Genomic DNA, 22,684 nt, shown 5'->3' on the forward strand with positions numbered 1-22,684 from the left:
ATTCCTGTTCCCTGAGATGTCAATATCCCCTCCTCTCAAGGGATCCTTCTACCACTTCAAGGCTTATATAGGCAGTGGCAAAACATAAACAATCAAGGAAATAGTTTTGGCATTAGAGAGACCATCTTAAACAATAAAGACCACATCAGGATGCTCAACAGAACCCAAACAAGAATATCCAGAACTGCATATAGACCATAATTCTATCATATCCAAAAATTGACTCCCAAGTGTAAAGTCACAAAGACAAGAGTTTAATATTGACAAAAAAAAAGGTTAAGTTAGTGGTATTTTCTTCCTTGAAATAACATACTGGTCATATGAAAGTCACTGAAGAGGTCTGCTTTTAGCTCGGAAGACTTTTACAGTTACAGCAGAATTCAAAAACCCTAATTCCAAATGTGTGATGTTAACACAAAACCTGAAAACTTAAGACCTGGGATAAAGAACAAATTCAGTTGTTAAGATTCTAGCAGTTACGTGAGGCCTTTCAACACCTTTCCCATAACATGAAAAGTTCTTCAGTATCTTTCCCACCACCATTATTTCAAGATTCATAAGGTTCTTTAAAATACTAATGGGGTTAAATTGAAACCAAGCGCCATATGCTTGTAATGTCTTCTGTGAAGGTCTGAAGCCACCCTGTTTCAATTATTTGGTTATTCAGTGCAGAAAGTTAAAGATCACAGAAAGTTTAACAGCTTTTAATACTCCATTAATATTATAGATTAAAAATTATTGCATAGTCTTATGCATTTCCTAAAACAGCGTTCTCTGGAAATTAAACATTTTAATATAAAAGGAGCAACTCTTTAAAACATGAATTGCTTTCACTACCTTGATCTTCTATCCTTTTTTGATTTGTCAGTACATTTGTCCATAGTTTTCTCATTGTCTCCTCTGCACTTGGGGCAATACCATTTCCCCTTTGGTTTGTAGGTGAGTCCAACACACGAAAAGTGGAACCACTCGATAGGACACTGTTCGTTATCACATCCTATCATTTCGCCATAAGACACTTGGTTGCATAAGCAGTAAGTTGGTTCATTGGGATCGATTGCAAATTCTACAGGTGAAACCTCCCTCTCTTGTTTGGCTTTGGAGCGTTTTTTCTTCTTGGAAGATTTAGATCTTTTTTCTTTAGGTGGCTGATCATCGCAGTCATCAATACCATTTGCTATATGGCACAGATCACGGCTTTCGCTGGTTCGCTGGCGACGAGGTCTACGTGAAGATCTCTCTGGCTGGCAGGACTCCATCTTTGCCTTTTCTAGAGGCTTTTCGTTCTCAGACAGATCTTGAAAACACTGAGAGTGTGTTTCCATCTGCCGGGCTCTATTCTCTACCAGTTCTAGCATCTGAGTAACTATCTGAATTTTTTCATCTCCAAGTTCTTGGCTGTTGATTAATGCACGCTGAAGATGCTGCTGCAAGCGCTTCTTCTGAACAGGATCATTTTCGGACTTGTATTTTTCATAGACATCATCTATTTCTTTTAATGCTTCTATAAAATAAAGATAATAGGAATAATTACACAAGATGGAACATGCTCAAGAAAATATAGAAATGTATTTCTAACTGATGAGAAATAGTACAAATTTTAATTATAGTATACCCTAGTGGGCTAGATTGGATATTTTCTTCAAGTGCATGTGGTCATCAAATCAGTGTTTAAGATCACAATATGTTGCAAGAAAAAATTCTCAACTTCTAAGAAAAAGCAAGCTTATTTTAGTCATTGGAAAAAGAAAGGATAACCCAAGAAAGGGGACCATAGCTGCTGGAGCGTGGATAGTCTAGACCCTGCCTCCACCTGAAAAAGCAGGAATTTCTGTTGAGAAACCTTACCACAGTAGTTCTAAAACCCTGGCCTACAAACCAAAGCAATAGCTTATTGTATCACAGGAAGAAACTTAGAATTCATATAATCATTATATATCATGATATATAACACTCCAGAATTAGGATATCCAGGTCCTCTGCCTTCCCCTTCTTATTCATCTAAAGGTTTGGTATTACACTTTCAAGTAGACATAACAGGAGCATGATAACTGAAGTTACACAACAGCAAATTTACAAGCAGGATTTAAATCAACTTAAACCACTCAAAATGCTTTTCCTCTTACCCAAGACAAATTACAGCAAGTTGCATGTTAAATCGAGGCTGAACTTTTCAGAATAGGTGACCTAATGTTTAGTGCATCACAGGGTATTTTAAGCAACTAGTAATGGGTGGCTCACAGTTTGACTTCTAAGCTTTTCTTCTTGCAAGTCATGCAAAATAACTGGATGAGTTGCTGTGAATCTTTCATAAAGTTTAGTTCTTAGAAGCAAGTTTAATGACCCCAAATATGAGATTAACAAGTGCCTTACAAGCCAGTCTAGTCTGTACTCTATTGTTCTATATTGATGGATTTTAAAATAATATTTTCCAGACCAAAAGTTACACTAGACCTATACATAAGAGACAGAGAAATTGCTAAAGTGGAAGGAAATAGATTAGTAGAACTGACAGGGAAACGTGATGCACAGTGTTAGATACAGTACTGGTTCCTTCAGAAACAACTTAAGGATTTTATTTGAACAGGCAAGGGAATTTATGAATGACAGTGAACTATTTACTTCTAAAGCGAGAAGAGATGCAGTATAATCTCTCTCATCCTAAAGACCTGTGTTTCACAAACTCGCTTTCATTTTTAAAGAATTTGTCTGCATCGTCCAGTTGTGAAATGATTCAAGCTTGTACTAAATGGAAGCCACAGATATTATCTCAATATTGTTCACAGTGATTTTTTTCCTGCTGACATCTTGAAACAGCAGCTTAAGCATCAACGGCCGCTTTTTACTACAAATTCTCAAACCTGTATGACAACAGGAGCCAACAGCATTTTGTTCTATTCCAGACTTTCACTAGTGGAAGAGAAAAATCACTACTCTGCCTGTCCAATAACTCACTTAACCTATTTTTTCTCAATACTAGCATTTGAGCTACCAGTAAAAACACAAGCTTTGTCTCCCTGCATCTTCAGCTGCATTACTCGCCTGTTGCCCTGACAGGGTGGGGCAGAATCTTACCCTCTGCTCCTGAAAAGCATGGAGTAGGGTACTTTGTAGGCTGTTGAACTAGAAATGTGTAACCAGAGTACAATATTCTGCAGCCACGCTATCTCCCACCCAGCCTTTTTTTTTTTAGGGGAAAAAATAAGTGTAGGTGTAGTTACACAGATTACCCATATTGGGAACGCCCTGCCCAGAAGAGCCCACAAGCAATAACTGTTAGCTTTTTCACACGGTGACAGAGAATAACATTCACCCTACGCTGATGATTCCCTGGATGCAGCCTGTGAAGATATGCTGCACACTAAATTGATCACTGGCCTTCAAAAAGAAGAGAGAACTTTTGGATTGAGAGAGATGCAAGTTAACCAAACTCCTTGTTGCTCCCTAAGATTAGAGAAGGCATCCATACACTCAACTAAATAGCTCTGAAACCCCTGTTAAAAAAAACAAACCCAAAACACACAACACAAACCAGGGCCAAGTGTTCATTACAGATAATCTGATTAAGTTTGGTGGAGCTAATAAAAGCTAAAAGGACCTCAGTTTTCCAAGCACAGGAGTGGCTTTGTCCCTCCTGCATGAACTATCACTACCTTTTAAATTAGCTGAAGTTATACAGTACCGCTTTTACATCTTCAGACTTGGGCCAAAAATATTTTTATCAAATTTTTAGGGGTTTGGGTTTTCTTTGTTGTTGTTGTTTTTTAAAACAGCTGAAGACTTTGGTAAAACTAGCAACAAACCTCTGCTTTGGCCCAGTATGGTATTAGTGGCTGGAGGAATACGTATAGGAGAGATAGCCTAAATACAAGATTTAATCTATTCGAGACAGATCTAGAGCGTTGTCACCACAGATCAGATAAAGAGCCTGCTAGGCAGTCCAGCCTTGACTAAGAGTTCAAAACGCTGCAGACAAGTCTGTGCCCTTTAGACTTTAAAAACACAGAAAACTTACAAAAGCCTGTTCTTATGTATCTTCCTGGGTAATTAGAAAGATAATTGAAAGAATCCGTTTACAATAAACGTCTGAAAGGCCTTAACGGTTCCCTCTTACCCACAGTGAAGAAAGCCTCCCACGAGGGAGGGAGATACGGCTCTAGTTCCTACTCCACGGGACCAAATTCCCCCCCTCCTGCCGCGGGTCCACGCCACTCGTCCTCTGCTGCACGGCTCAAGCAGTAACGCTCTCCAGGAGCGGGTCCCACCGCCTGATGAGGCGGTAGGCAGTAATTAGAATTAAAAGATACCGCGGCTGCGTGGCCCAAGAGGGGGAGGCATAATGGCTTTAATTGATATTTAACCCGCATTTCGGAAGAGGCCATGGCTTTGACTGAAGTTCAGGGTAACTTCCCGCTCTGTGGCCCCCCTCCGTTACCCGAGGGCACACCGCGAACACGTACGCAGCCCCCGCCCCGTGCGCTAACCCCCGGCGGGACGGTTCGGAGAGCCGCGATGTGCCGCGGGACGGGGGCAGGGCGGCGCGGCACGGCACGGCTCGGCCGGGACGCGGCACCCCCAACCCCCGCGCGGCGGCGGCGGGGCAGAGCGAGCCGTAAAACCGACTCCCGTGCCCCCGCCTCCAGCAGCACCGCCGCCGCTTCCATCAGCGGGGCTGCCCGGCGGGGGAAGGCGGGGAGGGAGCAAGCGGGGCGGGAGCGGCTCCGCACGGCGGAGCGGGCCCCCGCGCGGAGCCGGGGCCTAGCTCCGGGCAGCGCGGCACCGCCGGCTCCCACCGCCCCCGAGGCGGAGCCACCGCCGCCACGGGGCGCCCTCCCCCGGGAGGGACGGGCCGCCGCCCGCCCCGGCAGACGCCGAGCGCGGCGTCCCGGCAGCGCCGCGGGCTCAGCCCCGCGCAGGCCCCGGCAGGGGGCCCACCCCGGCGCCCACCCCCCCTCCGCCGGGCCCGCCCCAGCCCCGGCCCCTCCGCGCCGGGCGCATGTGCGGCGGGGGGCCCTCCCTTCCCCCCCGCCCGGTGCCCTGTGGCGGAGGCCGCGTCCCGCGGCGGCGCCCACCTTGGCACTGCGTGTCCATCTCCCGCAGCAGCGAGGCGTTGCGCTGGATGTCCAGCGGCAGCGACTCCACGCACTCCAGGTAGTCCTGCACGTAGAGCGAGAGCAGCCGGGCCCGCTCCCCGCCCGGCGCCGCCGGCCCCGCCACCAGCTGCGGCCCCGCCAGCATCATCCCCCCGCGCCAGCAGCACATCCGCCGCCGCCGCACCGCCCGCACCGGGCGCGGGGTCCCCGCGGCGGCCCCGCTCCGCTCCCTCCTGCCGCCGCCCCTCCGCCCGCCGGCGGCCGAGCTGCGCGGGCCGGGCCGGGCCGAAGACGCTGCGGGGGCCGGTGGGGGGGGAGAGCGCGCCGCCGGGCTGGGCTGGGCCGGGCCGCCCGTCCGCGGGGTCCCGCGCCCCTTCCCGCCGCGGTGGTGCCGCCGCCGAAGCAAAACCCACTCGGAGCCCCCGCCCCTGGCCGCCGGGCTGCGCGCATGCGCGAGGCCCTGCCCTTATAAGGCGCGGCTGGCGGCGCTGCGAGGGGTTCGCATTCTCCCGCCTTCCCCTCTCGCCCGCCCCTACTGGCCCGGCGCGCGGCAAGGGGCGGGAGCCAGCGCGGAGGCGGAGCCTTCCTTAAAGGCGCACGCATCCGCCGTTTCCGCGCCCGGGGCGGAGTGCTGACCCCGCCGGCGGGCGGCGCGGGGTCGCCGGCTGATGGAGGCGGTCGCCACGGGGGGCTACCGGCGCCCCGCAGCCCGACAGCGGCGCGCAGCGAGGCGGCTGCAACCGAGCGGCTCGCCCCGCCCCGCCCCTCCCCGCGCCAGGTGCCCCGGCGGCGCCCGTGTGTGGGCGGGGGCGGGCGGCCGTTGCGGGGGGCGCTGAGGCGCCACGCGCGCGGGGCGGAGCGGAGGCTCCCCCAACGGCCGGGCGCGTTCGTCCCTCGGGCAGCGGCGCGCTGCCTGCGCCCGCCATCTCTGCGCCCAGCCTCGCCGAGCCGCCGGCGGTGCCCCCTCGCCATGCCGCTCGCCGCCCTCCCTGAGGGGCGGCGGGGGCCGGCGTGTGTCCCCTGCGGCGGGCGCGGCCCTGTTGCACCTGTGTGAGGTGAAGGCGAAGAGAGCAGAAAGGACCGCCAGGTGTGAGTGACTTCGTTTTACCTCCAGTTTTCGGTGAGCTTCCGCCGCTGCAGGGTTGTTAGCAGGGCGGGGAGCGGCGCTGTGACCTGGCCCTGGGGACCGCGAGCGTCTCAGGGGAGAGGTTCACGAGGGTCCCTCAGGCGTGCCTCCTCTTGCTCTCGTGGGTGTGTTTATTAACACCCTTCTCTGGTCAGTCTCCCCGTGTTTATTCGCTTTTCCCAGAACATTCTCTGCCCTTGGAGACCTTGAGGAGTTTATCTCGAGGGCGTGTTGCTGCTGTCACGGATTATGCTTGTTCCCTGTATAGGCCGTGAAACTCTGCACTGTATTTTCAGTCATAATCCCGAACCTTCCCACATTTTCAGGAGATAATACAAAACATAGTTGAGCAAGCAGAAAAGTGCAGAAGTTTTACATTTGATGCTGCAACCCTGCCCTTTGCACCGTCCTCTCATTTTCTTGCAATATTTTGGCATACAAAATAATCTGTCAGCACTGATGGCGCTAAATCTCTTGAAACCCACCTTTCCAAAGTCATCACGTCTGACAGGAGGGGAATGTGAGTAAGTTTTGTTGCAATAAAATGTATATGCACGTTAGATTGTTTGCAGATGGCTTGCGTATTTCTCTCCCAAACGCTGTTGTGAGCTATATCTGCAACAATTTATTTCTAAAGAGCAGTTTTCATCATGAGATGAGGTTTGTACCGATAGCGTAGTGACAGGCTATGTGCAGGGAAGGCAAGTTTCTGTCTGGTACACAAGGGTGTGCTCCGTAGTCAAGCTTTTTCTCACTGTAGCAGTTGACAGGGTGAGGCATCTAATTAATTCATGTCCTCCAACTGTAAGAAGCAATAGTTTAGACTGTTCTTGCCCATAATAAGAGCTACCTTATCTAGTTTTAAAGAAGGGCAAAATGATTTGTGATAAACTATTACTTAGGGAAGCTGAGTGACATTTTTATCCTGAGGAATCATTTCAGAGAATTCTAAATAAGGTATCAAAGAAGTTTAGCCTTTTAAAATGCACTCACCTGCCAACAAATCTCCCAATTTTGACACTATCCTGTCTTCCCCAAGGCTGTTGCAGGATTTGCATCAAATGTTGGCCACAACAAATATAGTAGGAAACAAAAGTAGAAATATACTTTTTAGCTATATACTTTTTCCTACTGGGAGAATGACATAAAGCAGATAGAATTACTAAAAGGTTGAGATTTCATCCCCACCTCCCTTTCAGACATTTTTCTGATCTTTACTACATGAATAATAATTGGTAAGAATCAGGAAAAAAAAAGCTTTTGGAGTCTTGAAACATCCTGAGGAGACATGTACATTTTACAGTATATTGCATTTATATTTCAGGAATCTGAAAAAATGGGGGAAAATACAACATCTGGCAAACTTAGAAAAAACAGCATCAGAGATGATTGAATTAAAGGGTAAAATAAAAAAAAAAAAATCCAAACCCCAAAACCCTTCTGTCTTACATTCCTACCTATAGGTAAGTAGCCAGCACTAAAAGAGCACCCATACTAGTGCTGTAGATAACATTTCCGGATGTCATGATCTAAAGTAGTGGTTAAGCGGCAGCACAGGTTGCGCAGAGAGGTTGTATAGTCTCCATCCTTGGATATTTTCGGAGCCTAACTGGATGAGGCCTGGCACAACCTGATCTGGCTGTGAAGCTGGCTCTGCTTTGATGGCCTCCAGAGGATCCTTTCCAACCTACCTTTTTTCTTCCATTCTGTGTATACGTGATCTGTGCCAGATGGCTCCATGGCTAGTTCTATGATGAAATTAGTGTGTTGAACCTCGCTGACTTTATCCGACCAGCCCGCAGGTCAGCGTCTCACACGATGGCAGTCTGCAAGTATTATTTTCTTAAGATCCCAGTTCACAAACGTATTTAAACACATTCTTAACTTTCAACTCATGCAGCTGCTAAGCTGGCATCCTACATGACAGTGATTTTCATATGTCTACGTCTAAAACGTTGAGTAATTGTAGCTGTAGACGGATGGCTTTGCCTGAGTCAGCAGTGCACTGGCAAGTTCATAAAAATGAATGAAAACAAAGTTGTAGGCAGTGCTTCCAAAACATCCTTCCTCCACTGATGTCACTCTGGCCAAAAAAACAGGAAATCTGCAACTCACTGTGTTCATGTTCTTAAAAGGGCACCATCTTAAAATCCGTAATGCCAGTAAAACCAGCTGCTGCTTTTTTGTGTATTGTGACAGCTCAGATTAACGAAGCTAAGCCTCAGATCATTTTATGCTACTTGTCTAGTTTTTGCGCAAATAGATTTAGAAAGTAAAAATAACCTAGTTACCTTCACTTCTGTCAGCAGTAAACCGTTGAAACTTTATTGTATGGTGTTCATTGCTATCACTTCTGAGTAACTGAAGCCTCATCAGTTGAATTCTTTCATATAATATTAACAGATAACACTTACTGTACAGGCAAAAAGCACTACCTGTATACCAGTGCAAAAGGACCTGGATTAATATAAGTGGTACAATATTCTTTAGAAAGATGTTGGCTGTTTTGAGGGGTTGTGTTTCTGCTTATAGTAAGTTTGAATGGCTGTATTGTTCTGCCATTGCATGAAGAAATAAAGCCGAGCAATAGAGATTTCCCCTACGGAGCAGAAAAATAAAACAAAAAGATTCATTAAAAATTAACAAGTTATTTAAAACTAAATGTTAATTGCAATTAAATGTTAATTTAAAAATAACATTTTGGCATCACATTTTTTCCGACAAGAAACTATGTATGCACGGTTGGTAAAGAAATAGTTAAGAAAGTCTTTTTAGAATAATTCATAACATTTGTTACAGGTGGTTTCTGTGCTAAAAACTTGCTGTTTGTCACTATGGGGGAAGCAGTATCTAAGGTACAGCAGAGATCAGCTAACATTTCCTGAATTTAAATGTTGTCTGCTGCTTTCGAACACTAAAAGAAAGATTTAAATTTTCAGTAGTCTTAAGAATGCAGCAGTAACGCTAGACAAGATTTCCCTAGGAAAAAGAAGCCTTAGCTTGCTCCATGTTTGAAGCTCAGGGGGAAGGAAAGCAAGAAAAGCAGGCTGAGTTCTCTGGTTTGATCATGCCTCAAAATGGCTAGGAGCAAGCACTGGAGAATTTTTATGTATTGGACTCAAGTTGCAGGTTGATAGCCTATGCAACCCAACTATGTCTCCTCTTTGGTGACTGTTTGTGAGAATAATTTGGAGATAAGAAGGGGCATGGTAGAGCAAAACCCTGCTATTTGTAGAGATGGACAGGCAGAATGACCATGCATTTCCACCAACCCTCTCCACTAAGTGGAGAATTGTCAACTTGAGGTTGACATTCGCAGTGGTATCAGGGATGTGTTATTAGGGTGTATTGCATAAAACCCGCCTCAATGGTTGTCTTCCAAGAGTAAGTAATGCACAGAAGTCATATATTGAATTTATTTAGATTTATTTATATGTCTCTAAACTACCCCCACTTTTCTTTTATCATTTCCCAGTATAGTTTTTAAGAGTCCCAGAGTATTCCCCTTCTTCTTGTGAAAGATTATTTCATTGTATTATAGATTTTACTACAATAAAACATTTCCAGATATTTAGTCCAAATCTTATTTTCCCCATTTGCAGTTTTGCCTCTCGTCTTTCATAATCCTGATTTTACATCCTCAAATCATAGCTGGTTCCTGTCCTGTTTCACCTAATAATACACAAGTTGGTTAGATTTTTTTCGGCTTTCCATTGATAGCCCAGGAAGAGTTTCAGCCCGTGGAAAAAATAATGAAAAGCAGCATTATTGATGAGGACAAGTGCATAAGGGGCTGTAATTTTGAAAGACCTACTTAGCATTTAGTGGAAACACTGGAAGGATGATAACAGGGTTCTTCTTTTAAGCAAATGGAACAGAACGGATTTTTCACGATATATATTTCTTGGCAGGTATGCTTCTCTGGTTTCCATGGGATGAAGAGGATGAAGAATTCTCCAAGATACCAAGAAAAGAAATGCAAAGAAAAGAAAGAACGAGTACAAGCCAGATGGGCTTTTTAAAAAGGCAGCTGAAGAAAGCTATAGGCCATAAAAAGGTCATATAGAAAGGCCATAGGTGATCTTCATATAGGCGATATTACAGAAAGAGGCTATCCTTGCCAGAGCTACAGAGGTAGTAGCGTGTTTGTCTGGGTAAGCTGTTCTTGAAAACTTCTCTAACATCAGGTCATCCAGAAAAGATACTTCCCTGTAATGGCAGATGTCATCGCTTTTGATTTTCCTTGAACATTAGGCTTGATTTATCTGGTGAAACACAAATCACATGGAAACAACCATTATTATATTTCTCTTTCATTTACACAGGTGTAGGACACCTAAAAATAAGACATGGGCTAATATCAGATCATTTCAATAAGGTGATAAACTAAACCAGTACATTTCCTGAAAGCACTGGCGTGTGTTTTTTTCCCAGCTAGCCTCATCCTCAGCTGTATCAAAGAGCTCTCTAGCACCAAGTAACAAACATCCCGCACTGATCAGGAGATGTATGTTCTTCCTCATCCAAATGCAAACATCTGTTCAAAAACTGGAGAAATTCCAAGTTTTCTGCCAATATGCTCTAAAAGAAAATTTCTTCCGGAGCCCAAATTAGCGATCACTTGACTTGTGTTAACATGGGGAAGAAGGCAGCTACAATACCCAGCTCATCTTTTTTCTTCAAACTGATGGGTTCTGTTCATCTCACCACGAGCAGAGTGAAAAATGGAGTAAAGTGTGCAAACTAAGTTTAGTTTGTGCTTTGTTTTGTAATAACCATTTATCTATTTTTACAGTTCTTCCCATTCAGCTTCCATACTCTAATCCCATGTCTGTCCCCAAAAGTGTTTTGAGAAGTTGATAGGTCCAAGGCAGGAGATGTTAAGGAATTCACTTTTATATGACATCATTGCTTCCATCAGAGCATACTGACATATTGTCGCTTTGTTTTGAGCAGAACCACACTGCTCCTTTTTGAGAGTATCCGCTCTGTTCAGAATGCCCTCTGGAAGTCAGCAGGAGCTGGACAACACCAACTTCTCACAGGTGGTGTGGAGCATGCTGGCTGGTATAGGAACTGCAGCTCCTTAGAGGAGGGGGATACTGCTAACCAGCTGAGGGGCAGCATCTGGCTGCTGTGGTGCGTAGAGCCACATGGATCACTCCCTGTCATTACAACACGGATCTCTCCACTTGTGGCTGAAGTAACACGTCCCTGTTTTCCTCTCCAGGAAACAGCTTTCAGACAGTGACTCTTCTTCCTCACGTACTGTTCTAAAGCATAAACAATCGGTGGATTTGCTTTCTGGCTCCAGAGCCAATCACCATGGCAAAGAACTTGGGAAGTGTGCAGATGATGTTTAGGGAAGCCAGGTGAGGAATGGTAACAAGTTAATCTTATGTAAATATGTGGCAACCGTTTTTATTGTCTTACTTGAGCCCTGAAGCTTGATCCTCTTCCATTCACATAAGTGGAAGAATCCAGGTGACTTTAATGGAAAAGAACTGAGCCCCTTTTGCCCACAATAAACAAAGGATTTTTTATGTGCTCTTACCTGAGCTACATGCTAACATGCATCCTGCGTGTCTGTGATTCTGCTGCTCAGCACAGGTCACGTGAAAAACACATTCTTACTTCTTCCTCTTGTGAGGAACAAACATACACAATTGCACCTTTGTAATCAAGATTGTGAAATGAGGGCAGGTGGTGCACCTGCAGGAAGTTTCAGTAGATGGTTTAAGACATTCATAATACTCTCCCGTATGTGGATGTTAATTTTTCTTTCCACCTCAGGAAATAAAGGTGGGAGTCATCCAGCCAAATACGTCGAATGAGGGAGAACCTTAGTATAAATAGGTCTTGCCCTAAAAATGTCTCCATTGACTGTAAGGGGAGCCCAGGTCTGTTGTCACAGATGTCAGTGAAATGAATTCTACTCTGTATGTGGAAATGGGGTAATTACATGCCTATAGTTACCATGTATGAATTTCAGAGTTTCCCTCAAAACTTGCAGAGAGTTTTGGCATACGTCATTAAAACTCCACACCAAACAGGAGGGAGCCTCATTTCATTTCCCTCCTAGTGTGGTTTTTTTTTTTCTTTGGAATCTGCTTATCCAAACCTACTACAAATGATTAATCTCTAGTGCAAGGGAAAAGTCACTGCAAATAGCACCAGAGAGTAATTTCCTATCTTCAGAATAACTCTGTAGCACCAAGTCACCTGCATTATGTGTTTCTTAGGGGTGCTGCTGCTACGCGAATTTTTCAGTGCCACCACTTACTTCAAGTTACCAAAAATGAGTATTATTCTATACTACTAACATATGATTGAAGTACACTTTTTTTCCCAAGAACTGACAGAGTTTACATTTGCTTTATTATTCAGTTGTAATTGTGAGAAAAAATATTGGTTAAACAAGATTAATAGAGCCGTAGCCTCTCAACCATCCTCTTGCCAAAATAATAAACAGAAGTGTGGTATTTCCTCCAAACTGAGGAAGGATTTGGGCTGTAAGGCTATTGTCAAAATATGGGCAGCATCTGACTGAATATAGTTTGTCTCTTAGACTGCAGTTAAAATGTAAAACACCAGAGGATTTAGAAAATCGGGCAAACGTTGGTTAGACTGTCTTTCTTACTAGTGACAAAGTATCTTTTGCCTGATGTGATTCATCTCTGACAGTGGCATTTAAAACATGCAGTTTCGCATTCTACTTGGGCCTAACAATTAATGTTACTTGGCCACCAGTGACGATTCAAACTGTAAAGGGCTGTAGGCTCAGACATCGGAGCTGAACAATGCATTTCTAGTTGCAGGAATGCTACTGGAGGAAGAAAATACCTAACTGGTAACCACTGGAACCCAGTCTTCCATTGCCTTAGCAACAGGCAGTTGTGCTCAGAAATTATCATGTGCCATTTTCAAATTAGCCTATAACGTAGGCTGAAACTATTGAAATATTTGAAACTATTACCAGGTATCAACATAAAACCTGTTTTTCCGAATGCTCGTACGTGAGTGTGTCTTCAGTGCAGATGGAAACCTGTGCTGTCATGTACAAAAGGCCAGCCGTATGTCTGAATAGTTGTGTGCAAGTGCTGGTAACACTCTGCTCAGGCCAGCTCTACTTCGGCAAGTATCCTAGCTCAGCCACGTGCAGTAACTGTCTTCCTGTAATCACAGGGATTCAGTGAAATTGCACAGGTTTAAATGCATGCAAGGAAGAGAAGTGGCATTAATCACAGCCTAAAAATTGATACTTCCTGACAGCAGATTCAAAATGGGTGGCGGTGCAGGGGTAACGAGCATAAATTACAATATTTTCTTAAAAACACATAACCTAGCTAATGGCAATACCTTTGCTGTGGCAGTGGCAACTAACAGAACCATCTAGAAGGCACACAAATACAAGTTAATTGTCAAATGGACAAAGAGTGTGGCATATTATACACCATGCAAAACATTGCAAAAATGCACATTTTAGCTGAAAGAAAAGCTTAAAAAATATTCTACAAAGCAGATATTGCTGTTATTTTCTCTGCAGTTTGCAACTTACAAAGCTGGAGGATAGATCTGCCTAGTGAAAGAGAGAGACAGCATCAAAACTCTTTCAGTGTGTGCTTTTCCCCTCAGTCTCTGGACCACTAGACCATGTCATGTCAGCTTATTGTCATCTGTAGTCAAGATGAATTTGATTTTTGACATCTTCTCTCCTGTTAACAAATTTCAAGACCAACATTTACCATAAACAAGTGAGAGAATTTTGTCCACACACAGAGAAAACCAGCCCAAATGGTTAAGACACTATAGTGCAATCTTTAGGGCCAAAAAAGAAAACCAAACCCACATCAGTCACTGCACAAGCTTCAGCTTGTCTACACAGGCTTGTCTGTGGTCTTCAGCCTGTACTGCAGGTGCTACCTGCACTACAGAGGGGCGACAGCTCATGAAACGTTAGCTTCATAGAGCCTTAGAGATATCCTTTTCAGCAGGTGAAACTAGGGCACTGGGATTTCATTACAGTTTCTCAACCAAAACCAAGAGAACTTCATAGAACTGTGCCCTAGTTTAGTTGTTTCTTTTGGGATGGGTTCTTTGATAGCATTTTGATTTGAAATCTCTATTTTCCCCACATACATATGGCTGATCACATGAAGAATTATGGGAGAAAAGAGAGAAAGGCACTCAAGTAGCTTGAGTGGCTAAGACAGCAACCAAAATGACAGCTCAAGGCAGGTGGTTTGTCAGCCCTTTGTGCACCCTTTCAAAGCTCTTGTGTGAAGCAGAGCTGTCGTAGCTAGTTCTGCACGGAGCTACTCCCCGCTCTGCACGCTGATCTCTGCCTAGCACAGAGGTCTGACACAGCTGAAAAGATGTCACCATGAGGATATTGCTGGAAGAAGAATGGCAGATGTTGGAAACCAGAGGGGTTTGTAAACGGTACTGTGCCGATGTATAGACCTCACGCCTGAAGCTTGACCAAAAAGAAAGACACTGCTAGTTCAGCAGACCTGGGTGAAGCTCTGCAGGAGCTTCGTAAGTACTGAGAGCATGAACCAGAAGGAAGTGTTGGCTCTGCGCCACTTGGGTGCTGTTTGGGTAACGGGAGCATGAATCACATTTTTTGGGCCTGAGGTGCCTGAACTTGATGTTATTTTGGGGATCTCTGCCAGTGCTCTTCTGTTGTGTTTCATAGCCAGACATGACTAGGGCAGCAGAAGGCTTAATTCCATGGAGTCAAGCATGGTGATGTGTTGGTTTACATACTAGAGGCAAGAACGGCACTGCCTATGAAATTAATTCAGTTTATCGGCGTGGCTAGTACTTACGTGAAAGATTGCTGCAGGCAGCAGCATTGTGTGTAGCATCAGGGAGCGTAAGCATGAGACTCTGCCTAGAGTGGGCAGGTTACACTGGTGGCACTCACTGGCCAGAGGTGCCGGCCTTCTCCGAGGAGGTCGAAGTGCGGAGGGGAAACCAGGGGCATGCCCTGCACTCAGCCCTGCGCAGCCCAGGGCGTAAGTGGCTGCCGCGCTGGAGAAGCGTGATGTTTGTGCTATATCAGCTTCCGTGCTGTCGCTCGGATACACATCGGACTCCCCTGCGTTTGATGTTTAACTTCTGCGTGGTGCAAACGAACGCGACAAGATACTTCCGTCTGGCCTCTTGCTTCTTCCAGGAGCGGGGAAGGAAGGAAGGAAAGCCTTTTCGGGCAGGGACAGGAGCTCCGTCGGGCGAGTGCCTCCTCGACCGAGCCTGTACGTCAGGAGGCACCCTGCAGCCCGCTGGCTATGAGGAGGAGGGGGCGCGGGACCACGTGTCCTGCCCGCCAGAGCCGCTGCCGGGGAAGCAATGTGTCCCCACGTGCGTTTTGCTCTTCCTGCTCCCCCTGCAAACAGCTCTGCTGCGCCGGGGAAGCTACCACTTCCCTCAGTCAGTTCCCCCCCGGTGCTCCGCCGCTGGGGAGTCCAGCCCGGCAGGCCGCGGCCCAGGCACCGCGCCGTGGGGCGGGAGCGCCCGTGACTGGAGCCGGGACACGCAAAAGGGGATGGCCTGAGAGTGAGCCCCGTTCTGTTGGTGCGCCTGCGCACTACCTGCGTGTCTGTGGCCGTGACGAGAGCCTGCCCGGCGCTCACCCGCTCGGCCCGGGGGCGTCTCGGCGGGGACTGCGTGAGGCTCGGGGTAGGCGGGGGCGCGGGCAGCGCCCGGCACTCTCTGCCGGCGGTCCGGGGACTTTCCCCTAGGCGGGCGCGGAGCCCATGAGGAACCAGCGTCCTCCGTGCGTGGCCTAGCGAGCAGGTCTTCAGAACATCCCGGCCGCTAAACGGCGCTGCCGCCGCTTTATATGACGCGGCCGCCGGGAGGCCCTCTAGGGCAGAGCGAGGAGCGCTCGCCGCCCCGTTTCTCCCGGGGCTAGTCTCCGCAGACGGCGCACAGACAGGGGGGGGCCGCCCGGCCGCCCCCGGAGGAGCGCCACGCTCTCGCGTGGCCGCGATACCCGCCCCGCTGAGGGGCCTCCGCCGCGGCACCGCCCCGCGAATATATTAAGCAAATTAGGCGCCGCGGCTCCGCCCCCGAGGCTGGCTGCTCGAGCGGCTGCAGGGCGCGCAGCCACGCCCCCGCGACGCCGCCGGCAGCGCCTGCGCGGGGCGGCCTGGGCGCAGCAGGGCGGAAGGGGGGAGCGCCGCCGGCGGGCGCTCTAGCGCCGCCTTGTGGCCAGCGCCCCGCGGGCTGTTACCGGTAGCCACCGGAATCGGCGTGTGCCGGGTAACCGGCTAGCAGCAACCGCCTGGGCAGCGGAGCCAGCCGCACGTACTTCAGCTGTTCTAGCGGCCCTCAGAGGAAACAGGAGTCATTTTTAATGACTGGAATTTCCTGTAGTCCCGCAGAAAATCCAGGGCCACTTTTTCTGTCGGTTTCATTTGCACACCTACAGCGTTAGTGCATTTGTTCTAGCCGGCCCTCATCAGCAAGGCCTGACAATTAACAACCAGCATCCCAGTCGCTAGAGACCAGGACACTACCTGGAAGGGAGGCCCAGAGGTTTTAGAACTGACAGGACTGCACAAGTGCTTCCTACCACAGCCGGTTCTTTGAAATTCTTTCTTCCTTTAGGGTTAATGAAACGTTAACAAATTCTCATTCGAATACTTAATGCTTATTTACTCCTGTGTTGGAATCTGCTTGTTGAGCTGCTTTCCATGCAGAATGCGAAATAAAAATAACACACTTCAACTTTCAGTTTCTATTAAGAGTAGCTACAGACTCGTCCTTTAATGAATCACAACCAAACATCAAAGAGGAGTAACATTCAAAAATTCTAAAAAAAGTAAGCTTAAGTCAGAACTTTAAAAAAAGGCATCTAGCACCTCAGCCGTTTAACACAGTTACCCCGCCACCCCCTGAGGTCGGTAAATACTGTGAGCTTTGCTTTACAGACGGGAAGCACAGGTTTTCACATTTGCTGCAATCCTCAGCCAGAGATCTAGAGATGCCCAAACTAACAGCTAGAAAAGCTGCACTTCAGAGGGCACAGGACACAATTCCTGCCCCGCAAAAACAGTCATTCTGTGTCTCCACCTGAGCAGGGTGAGGATTTGGAAACAGATCTCACGCTTCCTGGCATGAATACCACAACTCCCAAATACAGCACAAAACTCGCTCTGCGCTGGAAGCACACACCAATTCTTACGCCACGTAAGATGCAATTTAACGCATCGCGTTCCGAACGTTGGGTGGTGCTCCAGAAACACCGAGGGGGAACTCCTGAGAAACCTAACTAGAGCGAAGGGCGACCGAGGGCACAGAAGCACAGGGGTCAGATGGAGGAAGGTCTCAACCGGCCATCGGGAAGCGCGAGCGCCTTGCAGGCTTCAGGTGCTACGGACTGGACAGCCACTGCTGTTCAAAATCACGCAGGGTACAGTGTATCAACGCCATTGTGGTTTAGTCCCAAAATTACCAAAGAACTTGAAGTCTTTAAGTGGACATATGCACTACCGCGATCCCAGGAATTCCTATTCACTCCTGTAGTACTTGATCAATGGATCTGTCAGTCAAATGTAAGGTCTCCATTAAATGATGCTAACTACTGTAATCGGACAAGATTAATTCAAAATAGCACTGAAGACATTATGTTTTTACAATTACATGTCATTATCCAATATATCAAAACATGCAGTTTGTGCAGGTTATTTCAGTAACATTGAGAATAAAAGGTAATCTCCCACTTTCTTTGCTTCAAACCATTCTGTACATCGTGTAAAAATGTAGCAAAGGGCAGGCTCAGTTGGTGTGAACGCTTTACAACGCACTCGCTGTCTCTAGGAGACAGCAGCATCTTCACTTTGCTTATCTTGGTAAGTGTTACAAAAGTAGAAATAGATATTCTATAGGTCCACTCTATCAGTTTTACAGTATTTCAGCTACGCATCCGAAGAAAACAACTCATCCTTGCAGGATTACACCTTGAAGCCACTCAAAGTAAAGCTTTTCTTAAGGTGTTGCAGAGTTATTGAAATGGCTGGAATATTTAATAGCCAAAACCAAAGTACTATAAAAGCATATCCCAGAGGTTTTATTGTTTTAGTAGCAGTCAAATATGCTTAGTATAGAAACCCATGTTTATTTGAAAAAACCTGTAAATTATATTTCACAATATAAATTAAATCTGCTCACAGAGTTTTGGTGGCTGAAGTATCTGTGACTTGACTGCTAACTGATAATTTGCCAGTATAATGTTAAATGGGATCTAACCTGCTAGAATAATGTTAAATGGGATCAGGGTGTCATTTATATTGTGAGTGTTACGACATCCCATAAAAATAGTCAACAAACTATTTTCTCTCCTAGTATGAGCAACAGTGAACATTATGAGCAACACGCCTGAAACAGATGATTCAATTTTTTGATTGAAATTTTTAAACAACTTTCAATCATTCAAGTATTATGGTCCCTATATACATACTTCTACGTGGCTAAAAAAGACATGGTAGACAATTGAGCACACTGCCATCAAATCGTAAGAATTACAAAATTGTCAGGTTTTAAACAGCAAATTGTACCTTAATCATTTAATTAAAAATAGAAGAATTAGGTAGACTATTTTGCAAATAAAACAGCACACTAGTGTGCTATATATTAAGGCATACCTTTAAATGCGCACTTGTCATCTCTAACAAGTTTTATACAATTGCTACCAAGTGAAAGGACTATCATTGTCTTGCAAAACTGAGAAAGAAATACAAAATATCTGGAAGCCTACATTTTTAAAGTACAAAATTAACCTTTAGTCCTTGTCTTGAAATACTATACATGGTACAAACAGCGATTCTCCCCTACAAGATCTCACGAGGATTTCTTAAAGCTGGAGGTAAATTCGAAGGTTTTGATTCCTCATCCAGAAGTACCAAATCTTCAATTTCACTACCTTTGTATTTTCTTTTACATATCTTCACAATAACTTTCTTCTTGAGGAATAATTTCAAAGCTTCTCTTGAAGCAACCGCTTTGGCATTTTCCATACTTTTACCACAGCCAGTACCCAAGTAGACAGACTTGCACCTCAGTTCACAAACTATATTTTCTAGAGAGCTCTTATTTTGAGGCAAGTCTGCAAGTTCCTTCAGGGGAACAAAAGCAACATCCAACGTAGCTTTTACAGACTGAATAGATGAGTTTAGAAGTTCTGCGTGATTTACGTTAGGACTGAAACCTCCAACAGCAACCAGTTTCCAGGCCACAGCTTTGTATAGTCTGTTGAAAAAAGGTTGTCTTTCCTTTGCATCTTCGCTGGTTAAGGGTTTGCACAAAGCCTTAGCAGGGCTTTCGCCTGCCTGCGAGCCACTCTTGGAGGCAAGCTGTGGTGAACCTCCCTGCGTGCCACCCTTGGAGGCCAGCAGGGAAGCACCTGCCTGAGCTCCTCCCCGGGAGGCCAGTGACGAGGGACCTTGCTGAGCGCCGCTCCGAGTGGCCAGCAGTGAAGCAGCCACCTGAGCACTGCTCTTGGAAGCCAGCAGTGAGGATCCCTGCTGAGCACCGCTCCGAGCGGCCAGCAGCGAGGCAGCCACCTCGGCACTGCTCTTGGAGGCCAGGAGCGAGGAGCCTGCCTTAGCAGTGCCCTTGGAGGCCAGCAGCAGCGAGGTGCCTGCCTGAGCGCCACTTTTGGGGGCCAGCAGCAGCGAGGTGCCCACCTGAGTGCCGCTCTTGGGGGCCAGCAGCAGCGAGGTGCCCGCCTGAGTGCCGCTCTTGGACACTGATGCTGGGGCACTTGCTTGGTTTTTGGAAGACAGCAATGTAGCACTCGTTTGCGGGGTGCTCTTGGTGGTCGGCGGCACGGCTGCTGCCTGTGCAGTGCTCTTGGTGGTTGGCGGCACAGCTGCTGCCTGCGTGGTGCTCTTGGTGGTTGGCGGCACAGCTGCTGCTACAATCTCTGCCTGCGGGGCACTCTTGGCAGCTGGTGGCACCACAGCAGCCACCACTGCTGCCTGCGGGGCACTCTTGGCAGCCGGTGGCACCGCTGCTGCCACCGCCTCTGCCTGCGGGGCACTCTTGGCAGCCGGTGGCACTGCACTTACTGTAGTTTTCTTATCAGGTGACGGCACATTTTCACACTTGCTTTCCTTAGGTGGATTTGAGCAAGGCTTCTCTCCTGACTCTTTTTCAGATGAAGAATGATTTTGCTCAGTAGTATTTTCAGCGTTAGCAGGTTTTCCTTCTGTTTCTATGTCTGATGCTGTTACCATTTCTTGATTTGAACTGCAAGTTGACTGGGAGCTTTCTGGATCTTTGCTAGTATCTTTTTCCTGCCTTTTTGCCAATGTGCTCTCTGTTTCCTTTGGGGCTTCTGCCTTGGTTGTTTTCACATCCTTTCCAGTATCCTTAGAATCTTTGCTTTTCTCAACAGCTCGCTTCTTGGAGGGCTCCTCTACCCCTTCTGCAAAACAAGTAAAGCATGTTATCCTTTTTAATTTCTGCACTATGAAATATCCATCTAGAGACAATTTATCTATTTTCTAAAGATTTCTACCAACACTCTCCGTGAATTTAAAAGGTATATATTAGGAATACACCTTGAACCGCATTTTTAAGTATTAACCTACTGTTTCAAAATATTTTAGTATTTTTTTGACAAAAAACTAAAAACACTTCAGTTTTTTTTGACAAAAAACCTGAAAGATTTCAGGTTTTGGTTTGGGACACGTAGGCAAGTACGTATTTGTATTCTTGTAGTCCAAACCAAAAATTACTAAAGTACATTAAACAGACTGTCTGACCTAAAAAAACCCAACCCAACTGTATTTTGTCTACTAATATCATAAAAACATGTTTAAAAGACAACTTTAAGAATTTCCTTAAGAAACTTAAGTTTCTCACAGAGCAGCAACGTCTGACTAGCGCTAAAGGCAAAGTAAGCAGAATACATTTAAGCTGGAGTACAATAGTCTACATCGCATTAAAAAACGTAATCAGCTTAAAGTGCACCAGCGCTGGAAATTCGAAACAAGAGCTCTAAGTTACCAACGGAATACTTATGTAGCATTACATCCATTTTACAGGTATTACATGAGGAAAAAATAGCAGAGAGAGGGGAAACGATTAACAATGAGTTTTAAAGGTAAATTATTTCGACTACTCTCTAAGCCCGAGGTAAACCGAGAACATTCAAAAACAAGCATTTTCTAGACTCCTATGTATTGTCACAGCTATGATCTGCTAACCATTGCTACTTGATATGCCTCTTTTCTTCACCTTGGCAACCAGTTCATCTCTCGTGGTGCGGACGGGCGCGCCGGTCACTTGGATGCCTTCGGCCATTTCCAGCGCCTTCTCCATGACCTGCGGCGGGTACCTGGAGGGGCGACAAGGGGAGAGGAGGGCAGGGGCGCCGTCAGGCGGCCGCGCCGCGCCCCCGCGGGGCCCGCCGCCCCGGCCCGCACTCACCGGCAGCCCAGGAAGACGTGGTTGGCCCACACCATGGAGAGGGACACCAGGCGCTGGAGCTGGGCGCTGCCCGCCGCCGGCGGCTCCCCCACGTTGCGCAGCAGGAACTCCCGGCGGTGCCGCCAGTGGTGCTCGGGCTCGCAGGCCCCGCGCAGCGCCTCCGCCCAAGCCACCTCTTCCGCCGTGCGCCCTAGGGGCTCGGCCGCCGCCTTGGCCGCCGCCTTCCCCGCCGCCATGGCCGCCGCCTTCCCCGCCGCCATGGCCGCCGCCGCTCCCCGCCGCGCCCGCCCCGGCTCCGCGCGCGGGGCCCTCCTCCGCCCCCCACAACGGAAACAACCGCCCCGCTCCGCTCCTTCCGGCCGCGCGGGATGACCTCACAACCGGCGCGCGCGGCCGCCCGCCGCCGCCCCAGGCTGCTTTGCGGCGCGGCAGGGGGCGGTGCGAGGGGGCGCTCGTGCCGCCGGCGGCCCGAGAGGGGCTGCGCCCCCGCCCCCGCCCCCGCCCCCGCCCCGCCCTCAGGGCCCGCGGGCGGGGGCGGGGCGGGGCTGGGCCGGGCCCGCTGGCTCCGAGCCTCAGGGCGCGGCGGGAGGGGCCCCTCCGGGCACGGCCCCCCGGGCACGGCCCCACCGGCCGCGGGGTCGCGGCGAGCGCCTCGTTCCTCGGAGGCGTCGCTGCCCGTGCCCCTTTTGCAGTCTAACAGGAGCTGGTGGAAGGCCAGGACTTAAGTAAAGCTGATACGGGGGATTCACACGGGAATGCGGAACGCCTAAACAAGAATTACTGTCCCCGGGAGTAAAGCACATCCTGGAGAAATATGTAAGCTAATGACGATGTTTTGGGAACCATCTGAAACAACTAGTAGGAGTGCGATAAGAAGCACCCTCACGCGAACTGTCCTCATTGTAACACTAAAAGTCACAGCCCTCGAGCTGGAGACCCCGGCCCAAGCAGAGACCCCTCACCTCTGAGCGTGCGCAGAACCTCAAAGTAGCGCTGTAGCTTTATGCTGAAATAGGAGGAA

At 47.8% G+C, this 22,684-nt stretch overlaps 2 protein-coding genes and 1 long non-coding RNA gene across 4 annotated transcripts; 1 reads left to right on the plus strand and 2 right to left on the minus strand.

The window, feature by feature from the left end:
- Nucleotides 1–233: 233 nt before the first annotated feature.
- Nucleotides 234–5,518, minus strand: ING2 (inhibitor of growth family member 2). Its single transcript, XM_072861725.1, has 2 exons — nt 5,073–5,518; nt 234–1,504 (listed from the first exon to the last, which is right to left on the minus strand). Exons 1-2 carry the CDS (start codon nt 5,260–5,262, stop codon nt 834–836), a joined length of 861 nt encoding a protein of 286 aa, XP_072717826.1. The 5' UTR covers nt 5,263–5,518; the 3' UTR covers nt 234–833.
- On the plus strand, nt 5,207–13,193 carry LOC140651796 (uncharacterized). Of its 2 annotated transcripts, none has more exons than XR_012042519.1 (3): nt 5,207–6,213; nt 10,131–11,591; nt 13,032–13,193. It is a non-coding gene; the product is annotated as an uncharacterized lncRNA (long non-coding RNA). The 2 variants fall into 2 exon arrangements; XR_012042520.1 differs by lacking the exon at nt 13,032–13,193 and having other exon boundaries at nt 10,131–10,373; nt 11,176–13,006.
- Nucleotides 13,194–16,968: 3,775 nt separating this feature from the next.
- On the minus strand, nt 16,969–22,012 carry CDKN2AIP (CDKN2A interacting protein). Its single transcript, XM_072862138.1, has 3 exons — nt 21,664–22,012; nt 21,441–21,571; nt 16,969–20,656 (listed from the first exon to the last, which is right to left on the minus strand). Exons 1-3 carry the CDS (start codon nt 21,921–21,923, stop codon nt 19,059–19,061), a joined length of 1,989 nt encoding a protein of 662 aa, XP_072718239.1. The 5' UTR covers nt 21,924–22,012; the 3' UTR covers nt 16,969–19,058.
- Between the last annotated feature and the right edge of the window lie 672 nt (nt 22,013–22,684).

Source organism: Ciconia boyciana, chromosome 5, assembly GCF_034638445.1.
Source record: "Ciconia boyciana chromosome 5, ASM3463844v1, whole genome shotgun sequence".
NCBI lineage: Eukaryota > Metazoa > Chordata > Aves > Ciconiiformes > Ciconiidae > Ciconia > Ciconia boyciana.

Bases quoted from the DNA above. Each gene is read 5' to 3' on its own strand.
- ING2 (XM_072861725.1), bottom strand. From the start codon at position 5,262: ATGTGCTGCTGGCGCGGGGGGATGATGCTGGCGGGGCCGCAGCTGGTG. The intron at 1,505-5,072 runs GTGGGCGCCGCC...TTTATTTTATAG, and splicing joins GATGGACACGCAGTGCCAAG to AAGCATTAAAAGAAATAGAT.
- CDKN2AIP (XM_072862138.1), bottom strand. From the start codon at position 21,923: ATGGCGGCGGGGAAGGCGGCGGCCATGGCGGCGGGGAAGGCGGCGGCC. The intron at 21,572-21,663 runs GTGAGTGCGGGC...TCGCCCCTCCAG, and splicing joins CACGTCTTCCTGGGCTGCCG to GTACCCGCCGCAGGTCATGG. The intron at 20,657-21,440 runs GTTAGCAGATCA...CTTGTTTTGCAG, and splicing joins AGGCATATCAAGTAGCAATG to AAGGGGTAGAGGAGCCCTCC.